The following is a 23,239-nucleotide window of genomic DNA, read 5'->3' on the forward strand; positions in this document are numbered from 1 at the left end:
ACAATATCATCATCTAAATCCTTAACTTCCTAAGATCATCATCTCTATCATAAGAGATGGGCTTGGACGTGGATCCCGATTAAGCTCACTCCACATATTGAACAATTAATTTTTTTCAATGAATTGGATCGGATTAGAATCTCTTATAAAGAGATGGGAGAGAAAATAAAGTAAGAATATTTTGTATAAGTTAAAAAAAAATAGAAACGAAGTGCTCCTCAGAAAAAGAAAAAAGAAAAAAAAGGGGCAAAATAAACGATTTTTTCCGTAGCTTTTAGATGGATGCAGTCTTATCGAATCCGGATCGAAACCTGGATCCGGATCCAGCTTCAAGACCTCTCTCATTCTTTATTAACAAGAGCTTCGCTATTCGGAGTCGGATTCGGATCGGGATCCAAATCCAGATCCAGCTTCGAGACCCCTCCCCCTTCCTCGGAGGAAACTAGAACTTCGATCGCCCCAACCATAATAATACCGGTTCCTCTCCTTCCTCCTCGAACCCCTTCTCGTGTTTCTCTCTCTCTTTCTCTTTCAACATCTAGGTTTCTCAGCCAATTCATGCGCCATCGCCCCGAAACATGAGCTTTGCCAGCCTCGGGCGGTCCCTCTTGCGATCGGCGCGTTCCCGGTCCCCCAGGGTAACTGCACGCCGATCCCTCCTCCCACTTCTTCCTGTAAGTTTCTGCACTAGAGACGTTGCTTTCTGGGGTACGTAATCGTTGGGTTCGATTTGATTGTTTAGGTTGCATTATCCAACGGTAACAATGGTGCGCGGCCCGTGCTCTCCGGCGAAGCACTCCTTCATAAGCCTTGCATTGGATACGAGAACGTCGCCGGGACGAGGGGTTACCTGACTTCTCTTGGAGCGAATAAGGCCGTCGGCGTTGGGAACCGGCTATTGGATTGGCGGTTCCTGCTAGCGAATCCTAATTTTAGGCGGTTCTTCTCCAGTGGAAATCCGAACAAGAAAAGTAAGTGATCGATCTTTTGATGAAACTCGACTTCTTTGCTTGCAGCTCCTTGTCTTTTCGTTTATATTTGTTCCTCCTTCCCTTTGTATCATTCATTTCAGATTACGAGAACTACTTCCCAAAAGATAAGAAGGAAATCCCAAAAGGGAATGCAAATAACAAATCGGATCCAAAAGGTAAGTGACACTCAAATTAGTAAATTTGGTAGTACCTCCAATTATTACTTGAATACAAACTCTATATGGATTCACATACTATTTGGATTTGTTATTGTTGTGGACCTGTAAGTTTCCAGCATTCCCTAGCTATGCTGAGCTTCATAACTGTCATTTGGTGTGGTTTTTCGGAGTCTGTATGTTTGAACCTGCATAATATAATTTAATCAACAGTTTCCAAATGATAGTTGTTTGTGCTATGCATTAGAGATGTTGTTAATATATAGTGAAATACTATATTATTAGCAAGTTGTCAATATATTGGAGCCCCAAAGCTCAGCATATGAATTTCTTGAATACGATGATGCACACTGAACTGCTTCTCCATATGGTATTGCTGAAAAAGGACATTATGCATCAAGGACAGAGAAACAACAGATTATTGCTTGAATTCATAGATATCAACCTTATACTTAACAGACTTTGTTGTTTATGCCACATACATTAAACGATAAAATGCCTTTATTTTGTTAAAAAAATAAGAAGAATAAAATGCTGTAAGGATGTTTAAGAAGAAACATGAATAGATGGAGGAGATAAGAAAAGAAGTATTCTCCATGTTGATTACTGACAATACACTACTGAATTCTCCTAGCAAGAGGAGAATCATTTTCAAATCAATGTTCATCAAGAGAATTCACTAGCAAGTTTCTATAAACTGTTGACCAAACATGGATGAATTATGTAAAATTCTCCTAGTTATGAAGGATGTGACACCTACATGAAGTATTGGATTCCTATTGAGAAATTTTGATGAGTAACAGAGTTTTAGATATGCTAGTAAGGCAATATGTGTATTTTTTATTATCAAATTTTCATAGGATAATTATGTTTATTCATCATTAGTGGAATACATTTTTTGTTTCTGTTGACAATTCAGGTTATGTTCTTGAGCAATTAATTTAGTGGAAGTTTTAGAGATTTAACTAGTCAATTTGTTCTCGAGAATATGCACTTATATATTTTTTGCAGGGGATTCAAGCACAGAAGATCATGGAAATTTCCAGGAGAATTTTATGAAGCAGTGGCAAAGTCTTATCACCCCTCTTATATTTATTGGCTTGTTGTTTTCATCTTTTTCTAGAGGTTCCTTTGACCAGAAAGAGGTCAGGCTTTATTTTAACCATCTAAGTATGTTTCTTTTCCTCCTGTAAAATTCTTTTTTCTATAAAGAACTTGCTCCTGTGATCTTTTTTATCAGATGCCACTCCAGTGTCCATGCTAAGATGAAGTTCCATTAATTGAGAAGAAATGTCGTATTTCATTTATGTATTTCTGGAATATATTTTTATACACTGATATGTACTTCACATGTATATCTGTCCTTTGCTGAGTAGACCTCTTCTAAATAAAGATTAAATCAGGATCATCTTTCAGATGGGAATTTCTTCCTGGTTTGATTTCATTTACAGATACCCGTTTTACCAGCTTTTATGACTTCATGTAACTCATAGATGCACAAAAAAAAGATAATGACAGGCTCCAGGTTGAAGTTCTTAAGAAAAAGAAATGACAAATTAGATATAAATAGCATTCAATTGCAGATGTCATACTGTTTAAAACAAATGTAAAGTTATGCTTCATCAAGCATGGAAAAAATCTTTCTTCTGTTACCAGCTGATAGAATTTTTTGATTAAGATAAAAAGATCATGTGATAAAAAGATAAATTGCAAAATGGTGAGAAGAAAGAAAAGGTTAACTATGCAGTCTCTTCAGGTGGATTGTCCTAAAAGCTTTGACATAAATTTAATTTGTTTGAATGGTGATCAGGGTCATTTCCATAGTGGAGAGAGAATTAACAGGCTCCAGTTTACCATAATATTTCTACATTTAAGGGCCTGAAATATGTGGAGAGACACTGCCTTCAGCATATACTTCTCTACTTGTATTTTCTTCTTGTATCTGACTGTCGTAGCCAATTCTTTTATGCTGCAGGAGAGGGATGCAAGCCATCAATCAGGTTTTTAATAGAATCTTCACAGACTTTTTTTTTTCAGTGGGATCCACATCGTATGGGTTTAACATCAATCCATTTAATCTAAGTGAAGAACTATTAAAAGACGAGGGAAATTTAGTGAAGCCCTAGACAAATAGATAATCTTGACGAGGACCAAAATGTAACTCTGTCATGCTTGTTGACTTATATCTATAAATGAGCCAGTTGATTGCCAAGTATAATTACGAATTAGTTTATAACGTTTGGATTCTTTTATTTGGAAGGTTGTCCTTTATGTTGTGGAAATCATGGCTTGCCAAATTACAATTATCAGTCAACTTTGGTCTATCTTCAGCTTGCATGCTTGCAGTCTGCAGTGTTGTATTTAGTGAAGGCTAGTAATTATCCACAGTTATACAGACTCTTTTTTTCTTTTCTCATATAATCTGGTCCAACTGTATTTGCCTTTGGGACTGGTAATTAGTGATCTCCATTATTTTCTTCAGATTGTTTTAGATCAATGATTGAAGCATTGGTGAATCATACATGGAGCAGACATGCACTTTGTAGGGAAAACACCATCTGTAGCTGCTGGTCCTCATCAATTGCGTTCATTTTAGTTGTGGATGCTATATCTGGCACATACAACATGTTTGTGCATCTTAACTTGCAAAAAAGCAAATTGTCAAGATAGTCCAACACTCAGATCTTTTGATTTTTGTCTGATGGATTGCTTACAATATTCTACATAATTATGCCTTTCAAATATGCTCACACTTTTGATGTTCCTATTCTAGTTTTTCTTATGAATTTGATCTATAGTACTGCTTTTCTTTAGCCTAGTTTTTTATCAATAAAGCAAATTTTGTGCTTTCTAGTTGTCCAATTTGAAGCTACTCTTTGAACTTTGCAAATTAAGGCTTCCTTGTATACCATCTAGGTAATGACGACTTAAGCATTTTTGAAACCTTTCTTATCTTGCTAGGCCAAGAAAATCATCTTTAATTAGGATTATCAGTTGCCAAGTTTTGATTCAAGGAGTTGAGTATTTTCTAGTCGGTTGATGCAAGAAGTTGGTTGATATGTGATGCAAACTCCAAGTGACCTTTATTGCCTTCATTGTGTCCAAGGTTCCACCAACGCTTCATAGTTTATACTGTATACCAAGGTTTGAAATATCGTATCGTACCGTACCGGCGTTTATACTGTAGCAATACTGTAGCAGTCCTGCAACACTGTAGCACTGATACAGTGCTCGGTGCTCGGCACGCCTGAATATACCGCTCGGTACACCTGGGTGTACCGAGCGGTATACCATACCGTACCGGTACCGAGCCCAGGTCGAAACTCCGGTATGGTACGGTATTGCGAACCTTGCTTTATACTATACTTTTTAGCTCCAGTTGAATCTTGTGTTTGAACAACATGACGAATACATTAACAATTTTTTTCATTCCAGGATATCCTATTATATTATGATCACATTGTTGCTGTATTGATTGAGTTATCATCAGTTTATTTATCCTAAATGATTCTTGGTTTCAGCTATGCCGTTCTTGAAAGATAGTAAATGGAGAAAGTTTAGATTATGAATGTGAAACACAATAATTTTATGCCATGCTTTTCCTGTTTGGATTTTTTTGTTGAGTTCAAGCCATTTTTTTTCTCTGATTTAGATTCTTCGTTTTGCAGATTAGTTTTCAAGAGTTCAAAAACAAGTTATTGGAAGCAGGTTTAGTTGATCATATTGTTGTATCCAATAAATCAGTCGCCAAAGTTTATGTCAAGAAATCTCCTCAAATAAACAATCAAACACAAGACAATGAAATTCATGGTCCAACAACCGATGTTTCTAGCAGACATGCTCCCAGCCGTTACAAGTACTATTTCAACATTGGAAGCGTGGAATCATTTGAAGAAAAAATGGAGGAGGCTCAGGAAGCATTGGGCATGGACCCACATGATTATATTCCTGTGACTTATGTCTCAGAAGTAATTTGGTATCAGGAGCTGCTGAAATTTGCACCAACGGCTTTCCTTCTTGGTTTTATCTACTTTATGGGGAAAAGATTTCAGGGTGGACTTAGCGTGGGAGGCGGCACAAGAAAGGGAAATCGAGGTATTTTTAACATTGGAAAAGCTCATGTGACTAAGATGGATAAGAATTCAAAAAATAAGGTAAGCATTATATTTCTTGGTATCTCCAGTTGTCATTTTGATGGTCAAGCAAGAAACATTATATTGGTTTCCTTGTTTATGCTTGTTGCTTATTGCCAGGTAGGATGAGCTGGTAGCTAGAACTTTATCCTTCATATATTTGTTGTGCATGTCTATTTTCAATAACTCGTGCATGTAAGCCAGGTGTTTTTCAAAGATGTTGCTGGCTGTGATGAAGCTAAACAGGAAATAATGGAGTTTGTGCACTTCCTTCAAAATCCTAAGAAGTATGAGGAACTGGGAGCTAAGATTCCTAAAGGAGCCCTTCTTGTAGGTCCTCCTGGTACAGGAAAGACACTTCTAGCGAAAGCAACTGCAGGTGAATCTGGTGTGCCATTTCTATCAATTTCTGGTTCAGATTTCATGGAAATGTTTGTTGGCGTTGGACCGGCCAGGGTGAGAAACTTGTTTCAAGAAGCTAGACAGTGTGCTCCTAGTATAATTTTCATTGATGAAATTGATGCTATTGGTCGAGCAAGAGGTCGTGGAGGTTTTTCAGGTTCAAATGATGAACGAGAAAGCACACTGAACCAGTTGCTTGTGGAAATGGATGGATTTGGAACCACCTCAGGAGTAGTTGTGCTTGCTGGTACCAATAGACCTGATATATTGGATAAGGCCTTACTAAGACCTGGCCGATTTGATCGCCAAATAACAATTGATAAGCCTGATATAAAAGGTCGAGAGCAGATCTTTCGCATTTATCTTAAAAAGATCAAGCTTGATAATGATCCATCATTTTACTCCGAGAGATTAGCTGCTCTCACTCCTGGATTTGCTGGTGCTGACATTGCCAATGTTTGTAATGAGGCTGCTTTGATTGCTGCAAGAAGTGAAGAAACACAAGTTACGATGCATCATTTTGAGGCTGCTATTGATAGGATTATTGGTGGATTGGAGAAGAAAAATAAGGTATCTCATTTTCTACTCCATTATTTTCCTTGAAAAATGATCCTTTTATATGCTTCTCAATGATTTGGTTTCTTGTTTGTGTTAGCTCTTGTTCTCCTCTTATATGTTTAACTTTATACTGTAGCATTGTATTCTTTTTTACCATATTGCAAATATATGGTATCTCATTTTGACCATATTGCAAAAATGATCCATTTTGAGGCTGCTATTGATAGGATTATTGGTGGATTGGAGAAGAAAAATAAGGTATCTCATTTTCTACTCCATTATTTTCCTTGAAAAATGATCCTTTTATATGCTTCTCAATGATTTGGTTTCTTGTTTGTGTTAGCTCTTGTTCTCCTCTTATATGTTTAACTTTATCCTATAGCATTGTATTCTTTTTTACCATATTGCAAATATAAGAATCAAGAGCTAAACTCATCTAACATTGTCAGAATTAAGAATTATCACATTTGGCAAGGTGTTATTCTATGGAAATTTGTAAATCACAATAAATTGTCTATGCTTTTCTTGCGAGTGACAAGAAATTTCATTCAGCTTTTTGGTGACTTTGAACTTTGGAAAATGATGCCTTAACTATGCAGACAATTATGTGTCTAATGAGCTGCCACTCCATTTTCCTCTTATGAAATTCTAATCTTGTTGCGGGTTAGGTGTTTGTTTTAGTTACTGCAAGATGATGTTATGCTTTTCTAAGAATGTCACTGCACTTGAAAACTCTTCTTGTTTGCGTTCTAGGTAATTAGCAAGTTGGAACGTCGGACTGTTGCTTACCATGAAGCAGGTCATGCTGTCACTGGATGGTTTTTGGAGCATGCGGAGCCCCTTCTGAAAGTCACTATTGTTCCTCGTGGAACTGCTGCTCTGGGTTTTGCTCAATATGTGCCTAATGAAAATCTTTTAATGACTAAAGAGCAGCTCTTTGACATGACATGTATGACTCTAGGTGGCCATGCATCTGAAGAGGTATGGAATATCCCTCTTAATAAATATGATTTTTCAAAAAATTGTCAGCATTGCTGTTATATTTGTTGATTAAATAATTTTTGCTGGTTGTTAGTTTCCAAACATGTTATCTGTAACACTTGAAGTGTACTCTTTAAATTTTGTTATCTTTGAATAGAGTAGGTTTTTTGTGATTTAGAAAGTTTCCTCTTTACTACTAGTTGGTTAAATAGGAGCAGAAATTTGACATGCTATATATCTGGAAATGTTTGTTGGTGTTAATTTTCTGATTAAATGGTTATGCACGTTATTTACAGATTGATGTTCGAAAACAATTGTATTCCGTTCCTGATTTTTTAACCATGATTAATTTTAAAATTGGTACAATTAAGTCATTTCCTGCTTAGTGAAAATGAAGATATTATTTTGTTATTATTTAACACATGTATCTTATCTATTTGTGTATATACCTTCATGTGGTGATACTGCATTTGCTAATTCCTGTTGAGAGTAATGTCTCATCATGTGTCTGATCTTGACACAGGAAATCATAGGTATGCCTTTTCACTAATCAAAGTCATCAGAACACTTCTAAATGAAGTTGTTATATCACTTGGCTTTTCTTTTAATGAAGTTGATGTTTAAAACTGGGTCCCAGGCTGTAAAATCCCTCTCTCGCTTGAGTTTTGTAACTTATGTTCATAGTATTGATAGTTTGCAACCAATGACCAGTAGTACTGGTAAAATACCTATCATTTATATCTTTTACTTAACAATGTTGGATGGCACATATTGGTGTGCTGTCCCGGTATCCTAGTAACATTACTGGTCCAATGTCTGTATTGGACCAGTATTTAAAATCTTGGACTAAAGTGTATACTCGCATAAAGTCTTCATAAGATTTGAAAACTCATTGCAAACTTAGTTGAACTATCCTTTTTGTAAATGTTAAATCTAGTAAAAAGTAACTATATTGGTTGTTTCAGGTTTTGTTAGGAAAAATCTCCACTGGAGCACAGAATGACTTGGAGAAAGTGACAAAAATGACCTATGCCCAGGTTGCAGTCTATGGTTTTAGTGACAAGGTCGGTCTCCTTTCTTTTCCCCAGAGAGAGGATGGTTTTGAAATGACGAAGCCCTATAGCAACAAGACTGGAGCCATCATTGACACTGAGGTGAGGGAATGGATCTCCAAGGCTTACGAGAGGACGGTTGAGCTGATAAAGGAGCACAAAGATCACGTGGCACAGATTGCGGAGCTCCTCCTCAAGAAGGAAGTGCTGCACCAGGATGACTTGGCACAGGTCCTAGGTGAGCGGCCATTCAAATTAACTGAGCCTACAAATTACGATAGGTTTAAGCAAGGGTTCCAAGAAGCAACTGAGAAGAAAAGCCAAGAGACTTTGGAGGGTTCCATAGTTGCGGATGGTGATGGGTCATCATCACTTGATGGGGAGGTCGTTCCTACGTAAGCGATATAGTTTTGTATGATGTATTTAAATACAAACTTGATAGCCTCTTGCTTCTATTTATTTAAGGTTAAAAAATTGTACAAAATCAGCATCCACACCCACAAAACATGGTGGGTGTGGATGCTGATTTTTCATGTTCTTACCAAGTCGTGTACTCTTTCATCCTTGGTTGAAGCTGAATTCTTCTTGGCCAAGTTATCAACAACAACTCATGGGTCGGTTGCGCTGAAGAAGCGTTGGTTGCAGGTGCGTCATTCCACTCTTCACCTTGAGCTTGAATATATATCTTTCAGCACTGCATTGTAGCCTATCACCACCTGTTGTTAATTTAACTTGGTCAGATGTATTATTTGGTTACATGCAAGCAAACGTAGAAGGGACGTCGGGGTCCATTGATAGTAGGAGACGGCCGATGACTGCCTGCCTCTGTTTCAGCCTGTGGTCACTCGCTTGCAAAATGGGAGTCCATCCATCATCAATGTTTGTCTTCCTCAATTTTCGTTTGGAGTTTGTGAAATTATTTATTAATGTTTTTGCTAGTGTTTTATTTACTTTTGCATTTGTGATGCCGGCATTTACGTTGCACAGAGAAATGTGTCAAGTGTATCCATGCCTCCATTAATTATTAACCTGGACATATGTGGGGTTTCAAGAGGGTCAATAATGTAGAGCCTTCAACTTGGGGTAACGTGAGGTTTGAAGAGGGTCAATAAAAAAGTATCTAAACGCATCAAACGTTATAGATGTTTTGTTTGTTAGGGCATATATCAAGCATCAACATTTAAGTCGTAGGAGATCCACAAGCTAAGGGTGGACACACTTGAACTTCTTAGATAGGTCGGACACGTATGCTGACTAAGTTGCTCACGTAAGGAGACATTGCAGCCATGGCAGCAGACTTGCAGTTCGTCGCAGAGTGTTGATGTTGCAACAAGACACCGCAGTCATTTTAAGATGCATTGGATACAGACAACGCAGCCATGTTAAGATGCAATGGATCTGTGTTCACTTGGTTTATGGGACTCAGCTTTACATGGGCCCATTAATAGTCCATAATCTTTACATGGGCCATAATGGGCTTTAGATGGCTCTACTCAGGCCTCGGATAGAAATAAAACATCCCATCTCTTCCCCAGCCACTGGTGCGAGCGAAGCAAATTGAAGGCTTCCCTTCCACCAAACCTATAAAATCTTCCCTCGCCTTCTCACTCTGGCGACGAGGGCGATGAGTGGTGGCGGGTTATTGCGCACCGCCTGCCATCCTCCTCTCTCCGGTTTTCTATCCCTCCGTTTCTTCCACCCTCGCCGCCGCCGCCGCCTTTCCGCTCTCTGCGGAAGACACCGTAACCTAGGCCTTGCTTCTTCTTTACCTTCCCTAGGGTTCCGATTGGATCGGTATGGCTTCAGTGAACGGAGCTGCTACGTTCACAGCCTCGTCGAGTCCGTCATGGAGGAATTGGCCGTCATCCGCGCCACCCGGCGGATTCGGGCGACCGCCAAGTAACGCTCTCTGTTCTTTCTTGCTGCGTTTTCGTTTCCGTAGTGTTTTCCTGCTTTTTTGCTGCATCTGGAGCTCAAGTGCTGGGTAAATCGATCTGGGTATCAAGAGGGCTTGACTTTCTGGTAACTGCACTTAGACTTGGTTTACTTTGGACTGTACGAACCTGATTGACCATCCGAATACCATCCTGTGTTCCATCTCCTCTTCTCCCAAATCGTACACCCTCTTCATGTCTTTGGCCACCTATGTGACCCTCCTCTTCGGGTTATATCACAATTGTTTGCGATGAGGATCCATGATATTGGGTCTGATGATCCATAACTCATCTTCACTTGACTGGTTATCGAATGTATTCAGAGCAAAGATTTGTGTCTTGGTTCGTTTTTGGTTTCGTTAATCCACTGGATTAACACCGTACCATTGTTCTCGGCGGTATACTGACTCCTACTGCTCAGTGTCACTCAGAAGAAAAGTTCCTGAACTGAGCTTACTGCCTTCATTAAGGAAATCCAGTTGAACACAATCAATCCTTAGGCGCTTCTTTCTTTCGGTTTTCACCAACTATTCCAATTCAATAGAATAATGGAAGCCCTTTTTCTAATTCAAGCTGAGAATGATTTGAAGAAGCAGAAGCTGGAAAAAATAATAATAAAATACCAGCTAGTCTGATATTGGTCATCATTTTGACTGGTTTATGATTGATGCTTGAGAGCAAATTTTGAACAACAATGCGGTGTCTGAATATGTTCTGTAGACAATTTGAAGCAACAAAGTATGCCAAAATGTTTTATTACCGGAATCTGTTAAAATTTACATGATTTATCAGAAGAAAAATGGGTTGTAGTTATTTTTAGTTTCACCCATAGAGATTTGAAATGATTCTTTTGTGGATTGGAGACCAAGAAGCATGTAGACACCTTTTCTTGGCAAGGCTCAGGTAATGATACTGACTTTCTCTCAAGGTTTGCCGTACCAGACTGTACCGCCCGGTACGGGCGGTATGTACCGGTCCGACAGGCCAACGGTACGCGGACCGGCCCGTACCGTACCGACACTGTAGCAGTGTACAGTACCACTGTAGCAACACTGTAGCAATGTACAGTCTCGGTACGTGCGTGTACCGCTCGGTACACCTGGGTGTACCGAGCGGTATATCGTACCGTACCGGTACCGAGCTCGGGTCGAAACGCCGGTACGGTACGGTACGGCGAACCTTGCTTTCTCTGATGGAAAAGTTAGTTGTGGATTGTATGTCATATTTGAAGTTGAAGTTTCTGTGGTAGCTCGTAGGGTTTTCAAAAGAATTGAAACCATAGGAAGTGTGTATATTAAGCTAACTATTTGATTCACATACACTGTAATGTAGGTATTGTTGAAGCATCTGAACATGTTTTGGATTTTAACTACAGGTTTTGTAAACTATTTTTTGCAATTTTGGGTTTCAAATTGGGTTTCTTTTTGCACATATGACTGATCGAGGTACATAGTATCATTGTCATATGAGTAAATTAAGGTATTTTTCATCTGTTAGAGTGCTCTTAAACTGTTCTGAGTGTCTTGATAAAGTGTGATTGGTCATTAAACACTAGAAGCAAAGAATTTAACTGAGATTTATGTTTCTTTTTTCTCTGTCCTTAAATTGCCTGTCTTGTACTCCTTGGTGCATCTGACGTCTTTGGTCCATGTTCTATTTGAGATACCGGTGGTGCAACATAGGAAGGTCATACTGTTTATCATCTAGCTTTACTGGTCCTAAGAGAATGTACGATGTGTAACATGCATCTCTTGTCATATCATTGATGAACTGACTGTACGCACAGAAATACAATTTTAATATTGAAACCTGTTCCAAGACTAGAACAGTTTCAAAAGAGCTTAAGATGAGGTTTTTCACGACGGAGCATTTTTAGTGCACAGTTTTTTCTTGCATCATTCGTAGAGATTTGAGATAGAAGGTTTCAGTCACTCTCAGTGATTGCAAAAGGTGCTCGGGCGCTCGCCTAGGCGCTCGGGCGAGGCGAGGCGAGGCCCGAGCGCCTCGCTAATGTCCCAGGCGGCGCGCTTCAAACAGGCGCCGCTTGGACGCTCGCCCGAGCCCAGGCGCTGGGCGCTTCGGGCGAGCGCCTGGGTAAACCAAGGCGACCGAACCAGAATTTTAGGTCTGGTTCAGTCCTGGTTCGGTTGTTAGTTGGTTCAATCGAACCAACTAAACCGATATAACCCTAACCCTAACCCAACACTAACCTGCTGCCGCTGTCGCTCTCGATCCCGATCCCGATCCCGATCGCGATCTCGTCGCTCGCTGCCGCTGCTCGCCGTTGTTGCTGCTCGCGCCTCCCGCGAGCCTTCCCGCTGCTCGCGCCTCCCGCGAGCCCTCTCGCTGCTCGTGCCTCCTGCAAGCCCTCCCGCGAGCCCTCTCGCTGCTCGCGCCTTCCGCTCCCTTTCCCTTTCCCGCTGCCGCCGCTCGCCACCGCTGCTTCCTCGTTTCTCCATCAGGCTCAGTATACTCTTAATATTAAGTTTATTTGAATTTTGAAATGATTAATTTTCTGTTAATAGATTAATAATATATTATTTTGATTTTAATGTTGTTAAATTTTATTTATTTGAAATTATTGTTATAATTATATTATATATTTTTATAATTTAGATAATTTTAAATAATTATATTATCTATTTTTATAATTATATTATATATTTTTATAATTTAGCGCCTCGCTTCGCTCGGGCGAGCGCCTAGCGCCTCGGGCGTTTGTGGACCTTGGCGCCTTTTGGCGCCTAGCGCTTTTTAAATCACTGGTCACTCTGGGAACATATGAATCGTTTTTCATTATATCTTATAGTATTTGACTGGTAAAAAAGGTTTAAAAGAACAACAGCAGATGATAGAACCAACTATTTTGGGTTGGATAGATGGATACTTCTTGCAATTGATCTTTTTTTATAGCTAGTATTACTAGTCAAATGAAGACACAGATTTCTTAATATTGTTTCATTTGTTTATTAGGTATTCCTTATCCCTTCTTGAATTACTATTCAGAACTCAATCACCACACCTTTCTGGTATATTTACAGGTATCCTCTCGATGCACTTAGACCACCTCAAATTGTATTCTTTCTTACTTTATCCATCATTGGAACTAGCTCTAGTTGTTCACACATATAAATAGTAGGATATATCTCAAACCTTGAAATGTCATTACCTCATTCATTACTTTAGAAAAGGTTCAGATGATGATCTTAAATGTGAAGTCATCGGCTTGGATCTGTCAATGCTAAAGGCTAGTGAAGATCAGTTAACTTAATCGTTTGGCCCAACTAGTCATCGATGGCATGGTATAGAAACATTTTGAAGGTCATTTGTATTAAGGGATTAACCTTTTATGATTTTTTACTCTACAGTCTTTGTTAGATTAGTACATACTAGTTGCATGAAATGGCACGAGCTACATGTTGCCTCGTGCAAACAGATTGGTAAGGATGCACAGACACACCTTCAACAGAGCATTGATCCATGTGTGCACACTTGCAAAGGTCAGTATGATGATAGTTGATTTATACATCCCAGATATAAGGCTCAATTCAAGCTTGTTCTGGTGCTCAAAACTGAAGTTTTTGACTTCAATTTTATTTGGTGAGGATCATTGAATTTTTCTCAAAGGTTATTTGTTTTATGAAACCGGTAGGATATTCTTTTACAGTTTTACTTTTGTTGTAGTTGGCATTGCTTTATTTGTTCATTAGTTTGAATATTTGGTTTTTTTTATGTCTGTTATCTTTCCAGAGTGGGATTACCAAGCAGTAAAGAATTATTTGATGCTAAATTGGAAAAGAAAACCTTGCAGAAAGGATTGTTGCTTGAGTTTAGGAAAGATTCTCAAAAGACATTGCTAGCAGTTGTCCAAAAGCCTGATGGGAAGAAAAATTGGATGGTTTGCGATCAGGTTCCTACAAACAACTTCTTCAGCTAAATAGATCTCTAGGTCCTTGTTTATTTTTTATATCTCCCCTGACTACTCTATGTTATATTTGATCTAACTGATTCTGAGGCATCAAATTTAGTTTAGTATTTAATTTTCAAAGCAGAATGGAGTGATTTGCTCAATAAAGCCCCAACAAGTCACATACGTGGTACCTGGTATTGAAGACTTTGACCACACAGATATCTCTGAATTTGTTCAGAAAGCTCAGGGTCTCTTAGTAAGTGTCTGAGAATTCAATATTTGGATAATAGAACTTGGAGCCATTTATTCACAAGTTGTTATTTGTTTCCCACAGGATCCATCCATTCTGGAGTGTGCTTGGATAGAGCTTTCAGAAAATAAAAGGACAGTGACAGCTGAGGAATTAGCTGAGGTACTTATTTGACAAAATCAACTTTCCATGCTTGAACACTGCTCATCTTTCATTTTCTTCAGATTATATATGGCAGCCAGGAATCTCTTGAAAGCTACTGTTCCCATCTCTTGTTGTCAAGAGATGACATATATTTTAATGTGGTTGAGAGCAAGGGATATTGTTCTCTATATGAACCACGTCCTAGCATTCAGGTATCTTATTTCCCTCTGCTATTTCACACCCTTTGTCACTTCAATGCAGATGGTTTTTACTTATATTCCAGGTTTGCTGTTTCCAAAAGGGCAGTCTTGTTTCTATTGGAAGTTTATTTTTGAATCACATTGTATCACAAGAATGAAATTAGGAATATGGATTTTATGTAGCTACAAGAATAGTCATCAGTGGTTTTAGATAATTTCATCATGTATCCTACTTATTATCACTAATAGGAGAATGGAAGCCATTTATTTATTAAAAGTAATAAGATTAATATTTTAAATGCTGCAATGCTTTAGAACCTTTCCTTAGCTTTGACATCTTTTTGTATGTTGTATACAAATTGATTGCCATGTTAATCCAGACATGTCGCATTGAGAAGAAACTTACATGCCATTAAGGTATCAGCACATGCCATGCTGAATTGTGCTGAAGGTGTCCCCTGGCATACCTGCTTACCAACTGCCCTACTAGAAAGGCATTGAAATACCTTTTCTGTTAAGTGAGAATCCTTTTTCTTGGTCTGGCATAATAAACTAATTTGGATTAATGGTAGAATCATTAGATGCTGTCTCAACTCTCAAGAGAGGAAATGCCTGAATTAGTTTATATTCTTTGCCCTGTAATATGTTTTTTGTTGTCGTGATACTTGACCTGGCATTCTATCTTATTCATCATGTGATGTTGTCACTATGGCTGTGCAAGAGCAGTGCGCTAATACCTTGTTCCCTGTTATGTTTTTTGGTTTAATCCTTTTTAATTTTTTGCTTTTATTTTCTAAATGATTTCTGTGTGGTGTATTAGGTGGAGGAACTCTTAAAAAGGAAGCTTGTCAAAGAGTCTTCAGAGAAGGAACTTGAAGAGTTTGTGCACTTACTATTGTCTGCAAAAGCTATGCCTTCACGGTCTAAACCTTCCAAAAGCTCATGGATGACAGAAGATAAAGTTAAAAGGAGAATTGAATCTCTTGAGGCTTATGCTTTAGATGCGTGCAAAAATGATGAACAACGAAAAACTGCTGGAAGTGTAATACTTCTTTTCGTCTCTGTTGACTTTGTTTTGTTTTTAGTATATGTTATATTGTTGGCACATACCAAAAAAATGGATGCCCTTTTTTTTCTATCATCCTTTTCTTACAAGAGAATTTTCCATAGTACATGTATCAATGTATATGCCATTGGGATTAAGGAACAGCACTGACCACTATTAGTATCTCCTTTTCTTTTGGGGGGAGGGCAGGGGGATTTTTTTTATTTTTTATCTTATTGATTTTAGCTTTTTGCAGTCACATTTTGTATGAAATTATCTTTTTATCTCTATTAAACTGAAATCTAATAGGATGTTATAATATATTGGTGGATTAAGAAAGTAGATGTGGACATATATTTCTGTACCTTTAGGTTCTTTTCTGCTATTTTTGTATATCCAATCACAGCTGTAGGTAATTTGTTAATGTTGCAGAAGATACTTTTTATTGTCTTTGTGTATTTACTCCACAGTTGTACTTAATTGATCAATTTTGCAATAGATACTCAAGGCAATGGGATTAATGAAGACATCATCTGCTGCAGTTAACCTCCTCATAGATATTGGATACTTCCCTGTGCATGTCAATCTTGACCTCTTTAAGTTCAATATCCACACTGAATACAGCGAAGAAGTTCTGTCAGCCGCCGAAAACCTTCTAGCTGTTTCCAATGATCTTGATGAGGTAATAGTACAGTTGAGATGTTGTATTAAGTTTATAGTTGTTATGAGATATACTTAACTACTCTTGCGAAGTTAATCTACTTTGGTTTAACTTTAGGGAAACAGGAAAGATCTTACATTTTTGAAAGTGTATGCCATTGACGTGGATGATGCTGATGAGGTAGAATGGAATTCATGCATGTGAAGTGCCGAGCACATGTTGGATCAATATGTTAATCATCTTGCACCATGCCATTGGCCTTGTTATCTCTAATATGCTGTTAATGGTGCAGCTCGATGATGCATTAAGCGCTACAAGGCTACCAGATGGAAGGATAAAACTCTGGATCCATGTTGCTGATCCCACTTGTTTGGTTGCACCTCACAGCATACTTGACCGGTTTATCCTTGTTAATTTATTTTTCTGTTTAATTAGGAACAGAATTCATATGGTTTAGACTTAAAAGAGTTGATCATTTTTTTTTTCTGATGCATAGGGAAGCAATGAGGAGAGGAACCTCCATATTCTTGCCTACTGCTACCTATCCAATGTTCCCAGAGAAGCTTGCAATGGAGGGTATGAGCTTGCAGCAAGGAAAACTATGCAGGGCTGTCAGTGTATCTGTAACATTATCCCAAGATGGAAGGTAAATTTTAGTTGTTTAGTTCTTTTCATCTGCAGTGAATCTTCTCCATACAAATTCAGTTAACCTTTATCAAATGCCAGCATTGCAGATCTTGCAATAGAGAACTCAATCATTAGACCTACCTATATGTTGACATATGAGAACGCAACCGAGTTACTTCATCTGAATCTAGAAGAGGAGGGTGAGCTCAGGATTCTTTCAGAGGCTGCCTTGCTCAGGTTTCAGTGGCGTTGTGACCAGGTTTTCTTTGAGGCTATTGTTAACTTCTTCCTGCTAATTATCTTATTATCTATAGTTATTTTATTTGTAGTCAATTTTATTTCATCTCTTTATCACTGCCATGATGTTCCTATGATCTAATTGCAAGGCCAGAGAAGTATCAAAGTGTACAAAAAAAATTGAACATTAGTCTCATGAAGGTCATGGGACAGTTGAAACCAAGGTTTTAAATTTTTACAGGACTGGTCCGGGCGTGAATAGACTGAGCTCGGAGTCACACATCCTGGAACCACGTAACCCCATAGGACTGAGTCAGAAGGATAAGGGGACCTGGTATGGCATCACTTTATTGTAATTGAGTTCGGTGTGGCAGGCACACTGCTCATTAGCCATCCTCCGGTACCGAAATCTTCAAGGCCTAACAGGCAGCTGGCACCTTTAGGTCACCACGAAAGTAAGCCCCTTGCGGGCAGCTTCCACTAACTGGTATTCAGCACCTTAGGGTCAGGTTAGTGTAGACATCCCTTTTGGTCGGTTTGTGGTGGGTTCATTGGTTATGAGGTTCAATCCCTTATTATTTGCTTCATAAACTCCATCTATTTTGTAATCTTAGGAGTGCCATGTGGATTACATGAGATGCCTCATGATATGACAAGTTAGATTGTGGTCTATCCTGTCTTCTTTGAGCCCAAATATTTAGAAGACACTTTCCTACGAAATATGGGCATGACCATGACCATATGACAGCTCACTATAGGACATCATGCTTATTAAAAACTTTATGATTTCATTTTGATACCTTTTGTTTATGAAATTAATATAATTTACAATTTGTGATAAGCATCATAACCATTTCCTTAAGTAAAATCATATATATATATATATATATATATATGTGTGTGTGTGTGTGTGTGTGTGTGTGTGTGTGTGTATCTATATGTATATATATATGTATAAGTGTGTGTATATATACACACACACATACATATATATATATAAAACATGTAGACGAGAGGTTTTCAACAAATATCAGTCTGAAATGAAGACAATGGGCATGATAAGCATTTTACACAACATAGATGGTCTACATCGCCAATTAGGTTTAGTTAAGAGGACATCCAGCACTGTGAAACCTAAAGGTCAATTTTGAACTATGCACAGAGTTTACACTATGGTGGGATACTACAATGTGATATTACAACTCATGATTGTTGATTTGTTTTTAATTTCTAATTGTGTTGATTAGTCATTACATTATTGTAAATCTTGTTGCATCAAATCACTTGATAATGTAGTTGGTTGATGTAAGCTTTTAACTATAAACTTATTAAGAAAATTCATAGCCACAGTATTGAAAAATTGTTCGTTAATTTAGTAAAAATTTATGAGTCACTTACATGATGGACCTCTCTGGTGTATGCTATTTGCTGATAATATTATCTTAGTTGATGATAATCTAAGTAGAATTAATTATAAACTTGAGTCATCGAGGCAAGTCATAGAAACTAAATGTTTTAGATTAAGTAGGACTAAAATTGAAGATATAAAATGTAATTTTAGTGATATTATTTAGTGATAGGCCAGAAAATATAGTTAAGTTGGATAGGCAAGAAGTCACTTTAAGTAATAACTTTAGATATCTTGGATTAATTATTTAATAAGATAGAGAGATCGATAAAGATATTATTCATAGACTATAAACATGATGGTTAAAATGACGAGGGGCATCATGAGCCTTGTGTGATCATCGGATGCCTTTAAGATTAAAAGGATTATTTTTGTAAAATAGTTGTGGGACCAAAAATACTTTATGGATCTGAGTGTTGGACAATTAAGAAAAAATATATACAAAACGTTTGTGTTGCCGAGGTGAGAATGTTGAGATAAATATATGGAGTTACAAAGGAAAGATAGCAAAAAAAAAAATTTTATTCATGAACAACTATGTATCGCTTCGTTAGAGAATAAGATGAAGAAAATCATTTAAGATGATATGATTATATGCTTAGAAGACCTTTGGATGCGGTAGTTAAAAGAGGTAAAATAATTAATGTCCTAAAAAGACTTTAATCGAAATTATTAGTAAAGATTTAACTATTCTGAACTCAACTAAACATATAACTTTTTACAGATCTGACAACAAAAGATCCATGTAGTCAGCCCCATATAATTGGGACTTATGACTTTGTTGTTGTTGTTGTTGAAATTGTAGTTTCTTACTTGTAACTTTTAGCCACCTTGTTTCTAGTTTTTATTCAGAATTAAATGACCAAATGACCTAGTTGGCCCTAGTGTTAATTCCTATACCAGAAACTGAGTAAACAGTTTCATTCCAGGCATAAATCTTTTATCAGCCATATGATATCTCATCTGGTCCATTCTTACAAATCCTTTCTTGTGTAAGCACTCTATGGCAATATTACTGGAGTTATTTAGGGCTTTTCTTGTATGGACCTATTTCTCTCTGATTATATTGACCAACTAAATTTTCAGGGTGCGATAGACACAGCGACAATAGACCCACGAATCAAGGTGGCAAAGCCTGATGATCCTGAACCATCTATAACTCTGTATGTTGAAGATCAATCAAATCCCGCTATGCGTCTTGTATCCGAGATGATGATACTCTGTGGGGAAGTTATAGCCACATTTGGTTCCTGCAACAACATTTCGTTGCCTTACAGAGGCCAGCCCCAATCAAACATCTCGGCATCAGCATTTTCTCATCTCCCTGAAGGACCTGCTAGAAGTGCTGCTTACCTAAAAATTATGCGTGCCGCAGAAATGAACTTTAGGAAACCTATACGCCATGGAGTATTGGGACTCCCTGGTTATGTGCAGTTTACATCTCCAATCCGTAGATATATTGATCTTCTAGCTCACTATCAGGTATGTTCTTTGTATCAAATGTATCTCGTTAGCAAATTAGTCATTTGGAAGCATCCATTGATGGTTCTGTTCAACTTTCCACACTATTGTTACTTGATACCTGTAGATGAGACAGGTCACTGGGTTCTTCAAGTTCTATAATCTCTTTTCTTGAGCAATTAGATGTAAGATTGGTTATGAGGAAGAACCAAGATTTGGTTATAAGGATGAAGTTTGCTAACAGCTACACTTAGACATATACGGGTATCTTAGCTTGCTACTGTTGTTTGTTTTACAGGTGAAGGCTTTTATTAGAGGAGAATCTCTACCATTTTCAGCTGGTGAATTGGAGGGAATGGCATGTCTTGTTAACATGCATGTAAGAGTAGCTAAGAGACTTCAAAGTAACAGCTTAAGATATTGGTTACTGGAGTATTTGAGACGACAAGAAAGAGAAAGGAAGTTTTCTGCAATGATCCTTAGGCTCATTAAAGATCGGACAGCAGCCTTGCTTTTGATGGAGGTAAGTCTGTGCTTCTACAGTGTTAGTTTGCCAGTTTCATTGACCATAGGATCAAGTGTACGTTTAAGGTCTGACTTTTTTGCTGCATTTGCATTTGAGTATATCAGAAAAATAGTTCCACTAATATCATCAAGGCCAGTGTGATAAGTTCTGGAATGTCGAAAATCGAGTGCACCTGTCATATTCATCTTGCATTTTCTTGTTAGATTCCTTGTCATGTTGGCAGAGTTGTCTTTTGCAACTTGAGCTCTCACCATGCAACAGCCAGTTAAAGTAGACAAATATTCTATTTTGGAATCTGCAAATTAGCAACTAGTCACCATGGTTGTTTTTGTTCTGCCATACCATCGGAATGTCAGTTACATGCTTCCAATCTTCTCTATTAGCCTCTAACTCCCCAAGAACATATTATTGGTCTATAGAAGCAAACCTTCTGTTGGGTAAAGAGAATTACACAGAGGTATACTTCATCCGATTAATTCCAGTATAAATAATCATCAATGAGCAAATAAATGAACAATCCTAAATCAAAAGTGTAATCATGGTTCCGTCCAACAGGCAAATAGCAGACAGTTTGGTAAATTTTGGTATATGCTAATTGCATGATAGTTTTTCAAGTTTCTTTCCTCTGGAAATCTGGGTAGGTAATTTGTTGTTCTTATCTGGAGCGTCGGCACTTGCAAAAATTCAACTCATGGTTTGGTTCATATTTGTTAAAAGGGGGATGATTGTGTCTTGCTCACTCTCTTCCTGGCAAATGGCTTTTGCAGGTCGGGGTTCAGGCTATCGCGATTGTTTCAGACGGGAAAAAGGTTGGTGATGAGATAAAAGTTACCATAGATGAAGCTCATCCACGTGATGATGTGCTTTCAGTAAGGGAAGTTTAAAGAGGTAAGTCAGGTCCTGCACTGCCATTTGCCCATTGACAGACATACTGATATAGGTTAGTGAAACTGATGTTATCTTGCAGTTATTGTACATGTGTCGGAAAGTAACTTCACATTTAACTGGTTGTCCACAGGAGATTCAAAATTTGATGTACTTGTTTTGACCAACCAGCATCGCTGAGCGATCAAACAGAAGCACCCCCATGACAAACCTGCATCTACTCAGTGACAGATATGCTTTGCTTACAGAAGGATCCCCGCTATATGATCGATACAGTATTAGTTTATGGATTCTATGTTGTCTTGTACCGCTGCTCGTTTGACCCAAAATGTGACAACACTGCGTGTGTCGGACACGAGTGGGCACCCGGCAACCAGAGGAGTCCCTCGTTTCGAGGGAAGTTTTGCATGTGGGTCGGGACATCTGTACCGTGCTTGGAGAAAGTTTTATGTAACGCGTGTTCATTTTGGCCTATGTATACTTGTATATTTATATATCTGTGATGATTAAACACAAGAGTTTGCCTCTGTTGTACATTTACAAATTTGGAGCTTGTTTCGATGTTGCTCCATGATTTCTTCTGATTCAAGGTTTGACCTTTGTACCCAACCATCTGTCCATGATGAATCAGGAAGCCAATGCTTCTCTGTAACAAGGCTGGTGAGGGACGGGGCCCAGCCCCTGTCCTTGCGATAAAGAGGGGGGGGGGGGGAACCCAAAACAAGTAGGTACTCAGCTCACCTATAACATGATGCTACTCCGACTCGGTCTCGTCGTCCCCGCCACTCTCAAAATAGAGTGAGATGCTAATTTTTCATTGTAATTTTTTTTTAACAGTCAACTGTATACCGAATGGTTTACTCATAAATTTGCCACTCAAGAATGTTTCGAGGCAAGTACTCTTTCAACTGATCTTTTGAGCCTTGTTGAAGGTCTGATACTTGGAAAAGGTCAGTGTGGGGTCCAACTGCTCTGGAAGAACTGTCACTTGCCGCTGCTAGGCTGGCGTGGAGGCTGCTGGACCGGAGTGTTGTGTGTGTGTGTGTGTGTGTTCTGTCTGGTCCTCACTCACCACCCGGCACACATTAATTATTGCCTCCGCGAAGAACACGACGAAGAATGAGGAGATGGGAGGGAGGGAGACGGGTCGACGTCGAAACAGCTGCGTGACATGCGATGGCAGCTGCCCGCAGATGATAAAAGACGACCCCCGCGGGTCCCACCGTGTCGTCCACCTCCGCCGAAGCTCCAAAAGAGTAATCCGTACCCCCCCACATATTTTCTTTATTTAATTACCGCTGCGTAATTTTTATATCTTTCTTTAATACTATTACTAATTTTGTAGTCGTACCACAAACGTCTGCACATACCCAGCTACTGCTTTAAAGCGACGTCGCCGAAGCGCCACGTGTTCGCGTTCTCACGATCACCACGTGCATGACGGCCAGATCGCACTTCCCATCATAGCCAACGCGAAGCGTTTCGAGCGACCATTGGCCTTCGCTTCGCGATGCGCGTTCGAGGCCTTGTACCGAATCGCTGATCACGTCCAACGCTACGTACACCTTACTAGGCGCCACGCTGACGGTCTCACCACCGCTCACCCAACGAACCTTTCCTCCTCCTGCCTGGGCGACGGTCGTCGGACATGCAAACTGGTGCATCGTAGGTGAACGTA

The 23,239-nt window shown here is 38.7% G+C and overlaps 2 protein-coding genes across 6 annotated transcripts; both read left to right on the forward strand.

Annotated features, from left to right (window-relative positions):
* Positions 1 to 471: 471 nt before the first annotated feature.
* LOC103972280 (ATP-dependent zinc metalloprotease FTSH 8, mitochondrial) lies at positions 472 to 9,081 on the forward strand. Of its 3 annotated transcripts, XM_065132664.1 has the most exons (10): positions 472 to 674; positions 743 to 971; positions 1,073 to 1,147; positions 2,159 to 2,292; positions 4,816 to 5,301; positions 5,485 to 6,252; positions 6,994 to 7,221; positions 8,187 to 8,668; positions 8,848 to 8,918; positions 9,014 to 9,081. In XM_065132664.1, the coding sequence occupies exons 1-9, from the start codon at positions 579 to 581 to the stop codon at positions 8,849 to 8,851; spliced, it is 2,502 nt and encodes an 833-aa protein (XP_064988736.1). In that variant the 5' UTR covers positions 472 to 578; the 3' UTR covers positions 8,852 to 8,918; positions 9,014 to 9,081. The 3 variants fall into 3 exon arrangements, with proteins under 3 accessions (XP_064988736.1, XP_064988735.1, XP_064988737.1); XM_065132663.1 differs by lacking the exons at positions 8,848 to 8,918; positions 9,014 to 9,081 and having other exon boundaries at positions 473 to 674; positions 8,187 to 8,730; XM_065132665.1 differs by lacking the exons at positions 8,848 to 8,918; positions 9,014 to 9,081 and having other exon boundaries at positions 473 to 638; positions 8,187 to 8,730.
* Positions 9,053 to 22,088, forward strand: LOC135626880 (ribonuclease II, chloroplastic/mitochondrial-like). 3 transcript variants are annotated; one of them, XR_010492487.1, is made up of 15 exons: positions 9,053 to 9,152; positions 13,958 to 14,117; positions 14,260 to 14,373; positions 14,452 to 14,529; positions 14,592 to 14,723; positions 15,532 to 15,753; positions 16,256 to 16,438; positions 16,535 to 16,597; positions 16,710 to 16,816; positions 16,914 to 17,063; positions 17,144 to 17,303; positions 19,776 to 20,171; positions 20,449 to 20,673; positions 21,444 to 21,616; positions 21,695 to 22,088. XR_010492487.1 is itself a non-coding variant. In XM_065132666.1 (15 exons), the coding sequence occupies exons 1-14, from the start codon at positions 9,898 to 9,900 to the stop codon at positions 21,558 to 21,560; spliced, it is 2,382 nt and encodes a 793-aa protein (XP_064988738.1). In that variant the 5' UTR covers positions 9,798 to 9,897; the 3' UTR covers positions 21,561 to 21,564; positions 21,695 to 22,088. The 3 variants fall into 3 exon arrangements, 1 of the variants encoding a protein (XP_064988738.1); XR_010492486.1 differs by lacking the exon at positions 9,053 to 9,152 and adding an exon at positions 9,798 to 10,172; XM_065132666.1 differs by lacking the exon at positions 9,053 to 9,152 and adding an exon at positions 9,798 to 10,172 and having other exon boundaries at positions 21,444 to 21,564.
* Positions 22,089 to 23,239: the final 1,151 nt, after the last annotated feature.

The sequence above is a fragment of the Musa acuminata genome, chromosome BXJ2-11 (assembly GCF_036884655.1).
Source record: "Musa acuminata AAA Group cultivar baxijiao chromosome BXJ2-11, Cavendish_Baxijiao_AAA, whole genome shotgun sequence".
NCBI classification, from domain to species: domain Eukaryota; kingdom Viridiplantae; phylum Streptophyta; class Magnoliopsida; order Zingiberales; family Musaceae; genus Musa; species Musa acuminata.

Excerpts from the sequence above, each read along its gene's own strand:
- LOC103972280 (XM_065132664.1), top strand. The coding sequence starts at position 579 with ATGAGCTTTGCCAGCCTCGGGCGGTCCCTCTTGCGATCGGCGCGTTCC. Across the intron at positions 972-1,072 it reads TGGAAATCCGAACAAGAAAA|ATTACGAGAACTACTTCCCA; the intron begins GTAAGTGATCGA and ends CATTCATTTCAG. Across the intron at positions 6,253-6,993 it reads GATTGGAGAAGAAAAATAAG|GTAATTAGCAAGTTGGAACG; the intron begins GTATCTCATTTT and ends TTTGCGTTCTAG.
- LOC135626880 (XM_065132666.1), top strand. The coding sequence starts at position 9,898 with ATGAGTGGTGGCGGGTTATTGCGCACCGCCTGCCATCCTCCTCTCTCC. Across the intron at positions 16,598-16,709 it reads ACGTGGATGATGCTGATGAG|CTCGATGATGCATTAAGCGC; the intron begins GTAGAATGGAAT and ends TTAATGGTGCAG. Across the intron at positions 20,172-20,448 it reads ATCTTCTAGCTCACTATCAG|GTGAAGGCTTTTATTAGAGG; the intron begins GTATGTTCTTTG and ends TTTGTTTTACAG.